At 36.2% G+C, this 12,073-nt stretch overlaps 1 protein-coding gene across 1 annotated transcript in view; it reads left to right on the top strand.

The window, feature by feature from the left end:
• The window catches only part of FSD1L (fibronectin type III and SPRY domain containing 1 like), an 83,354-nt gene that overhangs the window by 24,958 nt on the left and 46,323 nt on the right, over positions 1-12,073 (top strand). Inside the window, exons 4-5 of the mRNA XM_030920289.1 lie at positions 1,867-1,968; positions 9,616-9,638. Of these exons, the coding sequence (XP_030776149.1) occupies positions 1,867-1,968; positions 9,616-9,638 (125 nt within the window). The remainder of the gene's footprint in view (positions 1-1,866; positions 1,969-9,615; positions 9,639-12,073) is intronic.

The following is a 12,073-nucleotide window of genomic DNA, read 5'->3' as shown; positions in this document are numbered from 1 at the left end:
CTTGTCCCTATTGTTCGACTTTGGTAGCTATGTCAAAGATCATTCGATCATATATGTGAAGGGTAATTTCAGGGCTGTCTGTTTTGTTCCATTGGTCTGTGTATCTGTCTTTATGCCAGTACCACATAGTTTGGGGTCCTATAGTTTTGTAAGATATTTTGAAATCAGGAGTGTTGAGGCATTCAACTTTTTTCTGTTTCAAAATTGTTTGTGCAATTCACAGTCCCTTGAGATTCTATGTGACTGTTATATGTATTTTTTCTATTCCTACAAAGAATGTCTTGGGATTTTGACAGTGATTACATTGAATTTATAGATTGTTTTGGGTAGTATGGACAGTTTAACAATATTAAATGTTCCAGTCTATGAACATGAATGTCTTTCCCTTTATTTTTGTTGTATATTTCTTTTAGCATTGTTTTGTAGTTTTGGGTGTATAGGTCTCATGCCTCGTTGGTTAAGTTTATTTTAAAGTATGCTGTTCTTTTTGATGCTATTATAAGTGGATTTTTTTCTTATTTTCCTTCTTAGATTGTTCATTATTGGTATGTAGAAGTGCAAATTTTTGTGTTTTGATTTGAGTTATAGATATCTTTGAGCACCTAAAAGCTATGGAAAAACACGTATGTTCTCTTTCTGTCTTACACACACACTGTACATGCACAATTTCCAGGGATCAGATACCCTCTGAAGTGTGTCCATACTCCCCAGGTTGAGGTTTGTTGTTCATATTTGGGGGCAGGGGATGTACTGCTTAAATAATTCAAGGATAATTCGTTTATTCATAAAGTCACCATACATTTCAATAAATACTAATAAGAAATGAATTCATTTCAAAACACTGTAGAAGAAAGGACAACTCAGCATCTTCTGAAGATCCAACCGAAAACTCATCCTGTGCAGAATTCTGTTCTGTTTTGGACCCAGACCCTTCTTTACAGCACCACTCTGGAATGGCCTTTAAGCATCCATTTGCTTAATCTCCAACCTTCCCTTTTCCCTCCCCTTACTTCTTTACCAGAGCAGCTCTAATGGTCTTCATCTACCACTAGCCAACATTTCTGTCACCCTAACTCGTACCACATATTAAACCTGCCACCAAAGTGGCCATGGGTCATGTCTTTTCTCCTGCCTTTCCTTCTTCCCATCAAGTACCAAAAACTCTTGCATATTGAGTGTGCGTTATCCATTTCGATCAGCCCCCTAGCCATCCCTGGTGTGAGTGATGTTCCAGTGCTGCTGGTAATATTTTCCCTTTTCACTTACCTCTCAGTTCCTAGTACCTCATTGATGGCTGTTGTTTGTCAAGACCTTCTTTCTGCTTGAATATATGTGGACAGTTTGTTCTTCTGGCATTGTTACAGGGGAACTAGGAGCAGCCAATAGAAACTTTTTAAAACTTGCAGTTTCTTAGATAAAATTGAATTGCAAACATTCATCTTTAGAGCAGGAACTTTGCCATTTAGGTTTAGAAAAATACTTCCTACTTGTCCCATATTCTTTATGTATCTTGAATTGCTAGTTTTTAATTAATGCCAGTTGACTAAGCTTCGCTTAGGTCCTTTTTTGTTTTAAAGGATGAGTATATCTTTGCCTGTATGCAGTTAAGCTGTTTTCGATAAATTATGGAAAAAGGTACAAAGTATTAAGATAATTAAAATTTGTTTTGTATATATATATAAAAGAAATATAACAAGTTTTATATATATATGTAAAACTTGATTATCTTGCTACAATATCTCACTGAAATATTTTCCTCTGTTATTGCTATTAAAATTATTTGTAAGTTCATTATAACAATATATATTTAAGATTCTGATGGCAATAGGAAACTTCCTTTTAATGATTTATTTATTTTTTTCCTAGAGTCAGATTAGTCAATGTAATAACGCCCTGGAGAACTCTGAAGAACTATTAGAATTTGCAACAAGATCATTAGATATAAAGGAACCTGAAGAATTTTCAAAGGTACAAAAAAACTGCATTAATACACTTAACAAGGAAAGTTGTTTTTTTAAAAAGGCTTTTTTGTTTTTCTTTAGTTTTGCATTTCTTTACTGATTTCTAATACTAATAAAGGCTTGGGGTTTCTTGATAAGTAAAATGCTAGCTGTTCATTTATTCCAAAGCAAACACTTAGAAGTGTGTGTCTTTAGGGTCATCAAAAAATATGTTTAAAAAGTGTTTCTGTGTTTCCATCTATGAGCTGATTGGGAAAGCATTATCACTTTATGCATATGAGCACTGTAACTGTGTAACTTCTTATTGCAGATAAATGCCCCTACTGCTTGATTTAAGTAATTGAATGTTTTATTAAAACATGGAAATGTAGATCCTTACTTAAGGGATATGTTTAGTATAAAAATGTAAAGAGTAGAGCAAGAAGCCTGCTAATATTTTAATTTAGATCCTGGTGTTTAAGTGATTGTAAATTCTAAATTCTAATTCTTCTTTTAAGTAGGGTCATTTTAAATGATTACCATTTTGTCAAGTCAAACCCAGAAATGTAGAATATATTTTAAAATGATGTGAAAAGAGTTGGAAATTAAGCTGTATAATTAGCAAAAATTACTGTGTAGTTATCAAGATAATTTGAGTTTGATGTTATTTACTTCACCTTTGTGGAGTATATAGTGAGCTGCATTGGTGTTAGAAAGGTAGCTTTATAATTGATTTATGCCTAGTGATTGTTTTCATTTTATGATTTTCTGTGAACTTGAAGGTAGAAAAAACTTCCTTGAGAAGGTAACATTTGCCACCTTACATCTTTGGATATTAAAATTGAACTTTAACATGGATATTTTCTTTTAAACAAATGAATCAAAACAAAAGTTATTTTGCTGTAAGCCAGTGCATGAATTAATTCTTTAAATTTGGAGGTGAGTTGTAAAGACACTTACTAATGCACATAAGTGGACTTATTATATAAGGAATTATGAGGGAAATGTACCATACTTAAAAGTACTTTGAAAGTATGATATGTTGGCCAGGTGTGGTGGCTCATGCCTGGAATCCCAGCACTATGGGAAGCCAAGGTGGGTGGTTTGCTTGAGCCCAGGAGTTTGAGGCCAGCCTGGGCAACATGGTGAGATCCTGTCTGTACAAAATACACAAAAAAATTAGCCGGGCATGGTGATGTGCACCTGTACTCCCAGCTACTTGGAGGCTGAGGTGGGAGGATTGTCTGAGCCTAGGAAGTCGAGGCTGCACCAAGCTGTGATTATGCTGCTGCACCCTAGCCTGGGCAACAGAGCGAGGTCCTATCTTAAAAAACAAAAAACAGTCTGGGCGCGGTGGTTCACACCTGTAATCCTAGACTTTGGGAGGCCGAGACTGGCGGATCATGAGGTCAGGAGATTGAGACCATCCTGGCTAACATGGTGAAACCCTGTCTCTACTAAAATACAAAAAAAAAAAAAAAAAAATTAGCCGAATATGATGTCGGGCACCTGTAGTCCCAGCTACTCGGAGGCTGAGGCAGGAGAATCGCATGACCCCGGGAGGCGGAGCTTGCAGTGAGCCGAGATCGTGTCACTGCACTCCAGCCTGGGAGACAGAGCGAGACTCCACCTCAAAAAAAAAAAGTACGATATGTCACTTATTTAGAGGGCATTCATGTGATAACCTAAAATGTCTGGAACATAGCTAAGAAACATGCAGAAAGCAAAAGATGTCTTAGTCATCAAAATCAACATCATAGAGTTCATGACAAGAGTTAATGTCCTCTATTCAAGATCATTTCTCAGAATCTGTTCACTATTGTACTTGATACTACTATTATTTTCAGTATTTTTCTTTCTGTTTTCTACTTGTCAACAAATTACCCTTTTAGTGGAGGAGGGCAGTTATTAATGACAGGCATAGTCATAGCAGCAAGAATTACCAACTGACAGCCTAAGAGTGAGGAAGAAGACAGGAAAACTATAGAATGTGGAGACTAATACTCAAAAATGCCTTGAATCCAGTTGATTTAAGGAGGGACTGAAACTTGGAAAAACTATGATAAAAGTTTATTTCTCCGATGTTTCTCTTTCTGTTGACATTTTCAGAGTTCTTCTGTCTTCTTTCTCCCAAATGCTACCCTTTTCTGTTTCACTGTCCTTTATTCTTTCCAGCTTTGTTTCTGTTATAATTTATTCCTGACAGATTATAAATTAGAAAGGTTCTGATAAAATAAGTCACATTGTGGTTTAATATGCCACTTTGCTTATTCTTACTATTTGGGTCTTGTCTTGCAGCAGTTTATAGTACTATTTAGTAGCTTAAACCATTTGGAGATGTGGTGAAATGAATTACAACCATGTGTCGCTTAACGATGAGGATGTCTTCTAAGAAATGTATCATTAGGCGATTTCATCATTGTGGGAACATTAGAGTATAATGGCACAAACCTAGATAGCATAGCCTACTACATACCTCAGCTGTATGGTATAGTTTGTTGCTTCTATGCTGCAAACCTATGTAGCATGTTACTGTACTGAATACTGTAGGCAGTTGCAATACAGTGGTATTTGTGTATCTCAACATAGAAAGGGTATAGTAAAAATACAACATTATAATTTTAAGGGACCACCATTGTATATGCAGTCCATTATTGACTGAAATGTAGTTATGTGGCACATTACTGTATCTGTCAGTGTTTCCTAGCCAGAAATCTGGGCTTATCATTTAGGAAAAATGCTTAACTGAGAGCTGCTTGCAATTATTTTCTTCATATGTCCAGATAATAATTTGATTTCAAGTAAAAAACTAAGTTCACTTTCCTAGCCAGCTACATGGACTACAGGGCTACCTCAGATACCTAGTTGCTGAGTGAATAGGGAGAGATGACTTTGGAGATTATTAGTCTAGCAGTATATTGTTAGATGTCTAGAAAAAGAAATTCATTTAAGGTATACTGTTTGTGAATATCCCATATTAAAGTGCTTAAATGAGATTAATGTGAATGGCCCATGAGGACAAAAAGATAGCATAGGCTAAAATCGAGGTAGTGTGTCTTTTCATAGTTCATTATCTTAAAAAAGTATTTTAAGTTCTGATATTTAAATTATCACATTGCAGTATCTCAGCATGAGAACTGAATGTGAAACTATGCTATTTACCAGCGTTTTATACTTTCTGAAAGTAAACAAATACAAATAGCACAAATGCAAAAAGATTTTAGAACATACCTTCACTTTTTTTTTTTTAACTGCTAGAAGTTTGGTTGTTAGTAAATTTATGCAGAAAGATCACCAGCAAATGGGATCCAGATCATTAGCTTTATTCCTGGACTTAGCAAATTGGCAACATCCCACCAAATGTGGGTTCTCTGCTAATAGCTGGCCTGCAGAACACCGCTTGGATCCTTTTGGAACTTTACCAAAATTAGTATTTCTATTCCCACCCTGACTTTAGACCTTGAATTCTCTCTGTAGAAAGAGCTGACAATTTCTGAGTCAGTGTAACTAACTTGCCATCACAATCATGCCACATGTACTCCAGTTGTCAGACTAGAAGGGAGAAAATAGTTTCCTACCCATGGGGTCCCTATAATGGAATAAAAAGTACAGTTAGGTGAAAGGGGAACAGTGTCTTCTGCATTTGACCACAGCTGAAGAGGGAGAATGGGTTTAGTGTATTTCCCACATCTCACTCATAATGAATGATTCGCCTGCAGAATATTGTCCAGTGAGTGTTAGGCTCTGACCACTGGCAAGAGTGAACAAGAAGAGGAGTGGGTAGGAGCTCACTCAGTACTTTCAAGTAAGCAGAAATACTGCCAGAAGCTCCATCTGTAGGCTGAAGTTAAGAATGTTAGGAGCGAGGAGAGGACCTTCAACAAAAGCAGAAATGTTTCAGTTTTGAGGGCAATATAAAGAAACAGATCTAAATATTTGTTAAGCATAGGTCAAATTGTAGTTTTCACCTTAATTTCATTTCTTGGTGTTTGTGTCTTACAGAAATGCAATCTCCTGTACAGATATGTCTAATCATGAAACAGTTGCATGCATACTATATTTCAAAGTGTATTTCAAGTTATTCACTGTGGCTTTTGTGACAGATTCTTTCAAATGATCGTTTTTTGAAAAATAGTTCCTTTTATGAACAAATAAATATATGTCTGCCAAATACAAAAATTCTAATGTATGGAATTAACTGGTGTGCAATCTGTTTTTTTTTTCCAAAGACATATTTTTGCCTAAAGGAAAATAATGTTTTGAGGCTATCTCTTTTTCCCTCTCCCTTTCTATAAAAAGAGAAATGATGATATTAAAGAAGAAAGATAGAAACAATAAGATACTTTATCTTCAAAGTGCTTGATAAATCCACAGAAGAAAATAGTTTCTATATTCACCCATAACAGATTAAGAACAAAAGAGATTGGGAAAAGATCTGTTAACTATTTTCTATGTGACTGGGAAAATACCTGGTTTGACTTCTTTAAATTTAATTGGCAGTTATGAAGATTGGTTTGTGATTACTTCTACTTCTACTCATATTACAGTTTCTCTGCATTCATATCAGAGATGGTACCTTCCTTTCTCCCTCTCTGTCTCTCTTCCCTCATTCCCTCTATCGCTTCATTGTTTTTAAACTAAATCTTACAATTCCATTCCTTTTATCAGCCATAGAAAGGTGTCACCTGAGACCAAACTTCCTTAAGTAGAATTGTAATGCTGAATTTTGTCAAACATCTGTTTAATTAGAACCAGCTGATTCCAAGATTTACCACTGCTCTGTTACCAACACATTTATTTGAGCCTCCGTAATTCCAGGTAGTGAGTTATGAAGAAGCTGCAATGAATGTTTAGATTTATTTTCAGGTTATGGTACTGTATATTATTGAAAAGCTTCCAAGAAGCTTAGTTATATTACTTTACTCAACATCACTCTTTAGATCTTCTATTGAAATCCTTTCTGCCAATTTTGTAATTGACAAAAGTCACCATTCTTGAAATAGAGGAATAGAAACTTAGAAGCTGTATAGTGTTGTGTGTCTTTTGGATACCTTTCTGTTTAGAGAGAAGAATTCTAGAAAAAAAAATATTTTCTAATTTAAGACATTTCTTGAAATTGGGCCCTTTCAAAGAAATATCTTCAGAATTTGAAACTCTGCCTTCTAATCATTGCTCAGAATAACTTCTTAAACCTCTCTTGCATTTATACAATATATATGCAGTACAATTTGAACCTAAATGAAAGTGGAGCCATGGGATTTTCAGTTTTACCAGCTGGGTATATTCAATGTAAATGCATGGACAACAGTTTTTCCTACATTATCTGGCTTTTCGTTTATTCCTTTCCTGGTTTTTCACAAACAGCATGGTACATGAAGTGATACCATAAGAGCTTTGCATGCATGCATATGTGCACACACACACTAAAAATTTTCACCTTATTAAATTTAGTAACACTTGACACAAAACTGAATCATCATGGTCAGTTTAAAAAATGGTAATGGTCTTCATATCATTGGGTTATGCGAGGGTGATTTGTAATATTTCTCTGAGTTTGAAACCAATTAGGAAATAAGATAAAACAAAACTGATAAGAGGCCAAATAATAATAAAAGGATGTTGGAAAAGATGGCTTTTGTTATTGGGCAAGTTTCCTGATACTAAATACCTAGAATTAGACAGACAAATTCACCCAGGCATGATCAGCAGGGCCTGACTCAGGTGATGGGCAGGGGAAGCCACTTTCAGTGAAAGTTATGGCACAGAGGGAAAGAACAGAATATATGTTCTCTGTGGGCAAGCAAGCTGCCAGAAAAAGCAGAAGGTCCTGAGCTACTCTTTTCTAGTCTCTCCTTTAAAACCCATTATCAGATAAGTCATATCATTTTCCTAGGAGAAATAAGGGAATGGAGATGCAAAGAGTAATCCTAGTAGTACTTGTTTCATATCAGGTACAAAGAAGAGTCCTCTCTTTCCTTCCTTTAACACTTTCATTAAAATCTTTGTTTTGTAATTCCAGCTTTAATGACAGTAATTTAAAAAATCAACATAATTAACTTTTTAAACATTTTCTATCTCTGGTACTACAGTAGTTTCATGACTTAAGATACATACAGATCCCACAGAATTTGTTTGCTGTAGTATGTGGGCCTTGGAAGTGATTTTCGGAAACATTAAAGAGCAAAATTCATTAGAAAAGAAATAGAATGATTAATATACAAGGTCTCAACTGATTAATAGTAGTGCTGAAACTGTATAACATGCTGATCTCTTAAATCTCAGTTCTGTGTTGCCTGGGCGCGGTGGCTCACGCCTGTAATCCCAGCACTTTGGGAGGCTGAGGCGGGCAGATCACGAGGTCAGGAGATCAAGACCATCCTGGCTAACATGGTGAAACCCCGTCTCTAATAAAAATACAAAAAAAATTGCCAGGCGTGGTGGCAGGTCCCTATAGCTACTCAGGAGGCTGAGGCAGGAGAATGGCGTGAACCCGGGAGGCGGAGTTTGCAGTGAGCTGAGATCACGCCACTGTACTCCAGCCTGGGCGACAGAGGAAGACTCTGTCTCGAAAAGAAAAGATCTGAGTTCTGTGTTTTTGAGTAGAAAGGATACTTAGACCAGAATGTTTTAGGGTGGGTATAAAAATGACCAATAATAAATAAGAACAACGTTAGAACTGGAGAGACCACAGAAGCATTGCTACATATATCTAATTAACATTCAAATAAATTTAATAATTATTAAGTATTACTATGTCCTAAGCATTTTTGCTTGGCACTGGGGATACAGTGTTGAGCAAAACAGCCTTGTCTCTGTCTGATACATTGTTAACTATACTGGTTACTGTGGGGAAAAAAACTTTTGTTGGATATATTGTATGTAAATGTAAAAAGGACAACAGTTTTTACTTGTTTTTTTATCATTTTGTATGACCATGCAACCCCAAGTAAATAGCTGAGTTCCCTTTCTAAACTTGTGCTTTCATTAAAAAAAAAAAGACAAAAGAGATATCATATATAGGTTTAAGTTGGTAGCATCTATGAAATCATCATGGAGAAAGACCCCATTGCTGGAAGTATTTCTCTGGTCTCTTTGTGTCTGGATTTCTGCCATTACAACTTTCTTTGGAGTAAAGATTTGTAGAATTGCAGCCTAGTTGTATTTGTTAGCAGGCAAGCTCTCAGAATTCCTTGCCCTATAGAGGCATATAGAGAAAACTTGGAACAACGATTATGAAGTAGTTAAAGAGATCTCCGAAGAAAAAGTAGAGAGTAAATTTGACATGTACAAGAAAACCATGAAGGAAGTTGTCTCATGAAGGAGGTTGGTTGCTCTAGTTGATGAGTATCAGACTGAATGAAAGTGGAGGTGTGTTTTGATAATATTAAGGTAAGAAAAAAACATTTATAGTCACCTGGAATTTGTTTGAAGTGTTAAATTTTCCTCCTAAAAGTTGATTTTTGTGGGGTCTGGATTTTCTACTGTAATTCTACTATAACATCACATGAAAGCTTATGTGATATACACATAAATTTTCTATAGTTTGTGTTTTGGTGAATATGAACTAATCTATTGCAGGGTTTATATCCTAACTTTTCTTGCATGTCACTGCCATTGAAACTTGCATGAAAAGCACTAACTTGCCTTCTTTCTCTTCTCCCTGATTGGCTCCAAGGCTGCCAGACAGATCAAGGATAGGTATGGTATAAAACACATTTTTACTTAAGAATCATTATTGAAGTCAGAAATGAAATTCGGAAATAGTTTTTAAATTAAAATTGTGTTAGTTAAGGTAAAAATACCCAATGACCAAGTACAAAATAAAATGTCCTCTGTATATTTTCTTCGAATAACCATTATATGAATAAGATTTTTTAAAAGCATAGTTGTGGATAATTATGTGCTTCAGAAGAATTTCATTTCTGGTATAGTAATATAGTTAGTTTTAGTTTTAGAACAGTTCTTAATTAGCTGTACTAATGAAGAGGGAACTATTTTGAATAACTTAAAAATATATACTCCTGGAATGTGTTTTTTGTTCAATTTAAATGTAAGTGGGTCTTATTTTCTGTGAACTCACTCATTTTAAGTAGTCCTCAACAACTAAAGCTCTCCTGTTTCACTGCCCTCCTGTTTAACACCTTTGTATTCTCATTTCATCCTGTTCCTGGTGCCATCTCTTTCTATTTCTAATGCCACCACTATCTGGTTAATATTCTACGAGAAGAGAAAATTAAAGATAATTATTAAAAGTTTTGGCTTAAAAGGTCTTTCTTATTGGTAAAGCCAGGCTTAACAAAAGAAATTTAGTACTTGTAATGAACATAGAGTGCTAAAGGAGTTGCTAGCAACATTTGGATCGCATTAACACAGAAGGAACAGTTTGGATCTGCCTGTCTAGTCACTGAGTGTTGTCTGTAGTGAGATTATAACAAGTTTTTTCATTTGAGGATCATGAAATTTTCTGAAAGGCACAGCTCTTTAAAGTACCACTCCAAATCCTAGGTTAAATTATTCTTCAGATAATTGACAAAAATTTTTGTTATAGATTATGTGAAAAAATAGTGCCTCTATTGTTAATCTTGGCTGAAAATTTTACTTCTGTGTTTCTCTTTTTTTGTTTTTGAGGCAGAGTCTCACTCTAGCACCCAGGCTGGAGTGCAGTGGTGCGATCTTGGCTCACTGCAACCTCTGCCTCCTGGGCTCAAGTGATCCTCCGCCTCAGCCTCTTGAGTAGGTGGGACTACAGGCATGTGCCACCACATCCGGCTAATTTTTGTATTTTTTGTAGAGACAGGGTCTTGCTATTTTGCCCAGGCTGGTCTGAAACACCTAAGCTCAAGCGATCTACTCGACTTGGCCTCCCAAAGTGCTGGGATTACAGGCGTGAGCCATTGTGCCCGGTCCTATATTAATTTTTGTATTTTTTGTATATTTTACATCAGGCAGTAGCTAAAGATATGGATCACTCTTATAAATCCTGAATCTAGAAAGATGATTGTGAAAGTTTGAAGGTAAAAAATATTAGCAGTGTAAGGAATGGATGGTAGATAGGTCAGTTTTGTGGGTAAGGTAGATTTGGATTGTGTCTGGAAATTGCTATGAGTCATCCATCTTCCTCCCTGGGTATATTATACTTACTGTTTAGCTACCTATCCCACTACATCCCGTTTTAGTTCCTAATTTTCTGAATTAGAAATTACTTCCTAATCATGACCTTGCAAAATCTCTCATTTTTCAAGATTCTGTATGGCTCTTGGCATCACAGAATTTTGTCTGTATCCTTGAACTCTCTCTTTGCCCAGATTTGTTTATCAGGATTTAATTTTATGACCAATTTCAGTGGCTGTGTTCTTTACTGAAGCTTGGGTTTTTTGCCTCTTCTAAGCCAGCCTCTTGACTTGATTTCATTAGTATCCAGGTGATCTCAGGAATTAGGGTTCAGGCAAACTCCTGTGTGTGTGTGTTTGTCTGTGTGTGTGTGTGTTTGCGTGTTCAAATCCTATAGCATTTTTGTGGTCCCCTACAACATTTTTATTTCCTGCCTGAGGAACATTTCTGAGTCTCAACTTAATTTTTTTTTTTTTTGAGTCTTGCTCTGTTGCCCAGGCTAGAGTGCAGTGGTGCAGTATTGGCTCACTGCAGCCTCTGCCTCCCGGGTTCAAGCGATTCTCTTGCCTCAGCCTCCCAAGTAGCTGGGATTACATGTACCTGCCACCACACCCGGCTAATTTGTGTGTGTGTGTGTGTGTGTGTGTGTGTGTGTTTGTAGAGACAGGGTTTCACCATGTTGGCCAGACTGTCTCGAACCCCTGACCTCAAGTGATCTGCCCACTTCTGCCTCCCAAAGTGCTGGGATTATAGGTGTGAGCCACTGTGCCCGGCCCTTCAACCTAATTTTTAAAATTTTGATACTTACCTTTATGATGTTCAGGTTTCTCCGATGTAGTTTTTGGTACTCCTCAAAAGTGAGCTTTTAGAATTCCATTATTACCATTTAAAATACAAAAATAATTTAAACATATAGTCATAATAAAATGACTACTTTAGCTATTTTCACCAAGCAAAGAAAGGATTTTTCTTTTTTTGGGGAGCAGGGGACAGAGTCTTGCTCCATCACCCAGGCTGGAGTG

Source organism: Rhinopithecus roxellana, chromosome 16 (genome assembly GCF_007565055.1).
Source record: "Rhinopithecus roxellana isolate Shanxi Qingling chromosome 16, ASM756505v1, whole genome shotgun sequence".
In the NCBI taxonomy this organism is placed as follows: Eukaryota; Metazoa; Chordata; class Mammalia; order Primates; family Cercopithecidae; genus Rhinopithecus; species Rhinopithecus roxellana.
Note: the sequence above shows the minus strand (reverse complement) of the source record. Positions and strands in the feature narration are given on the sequence as shown.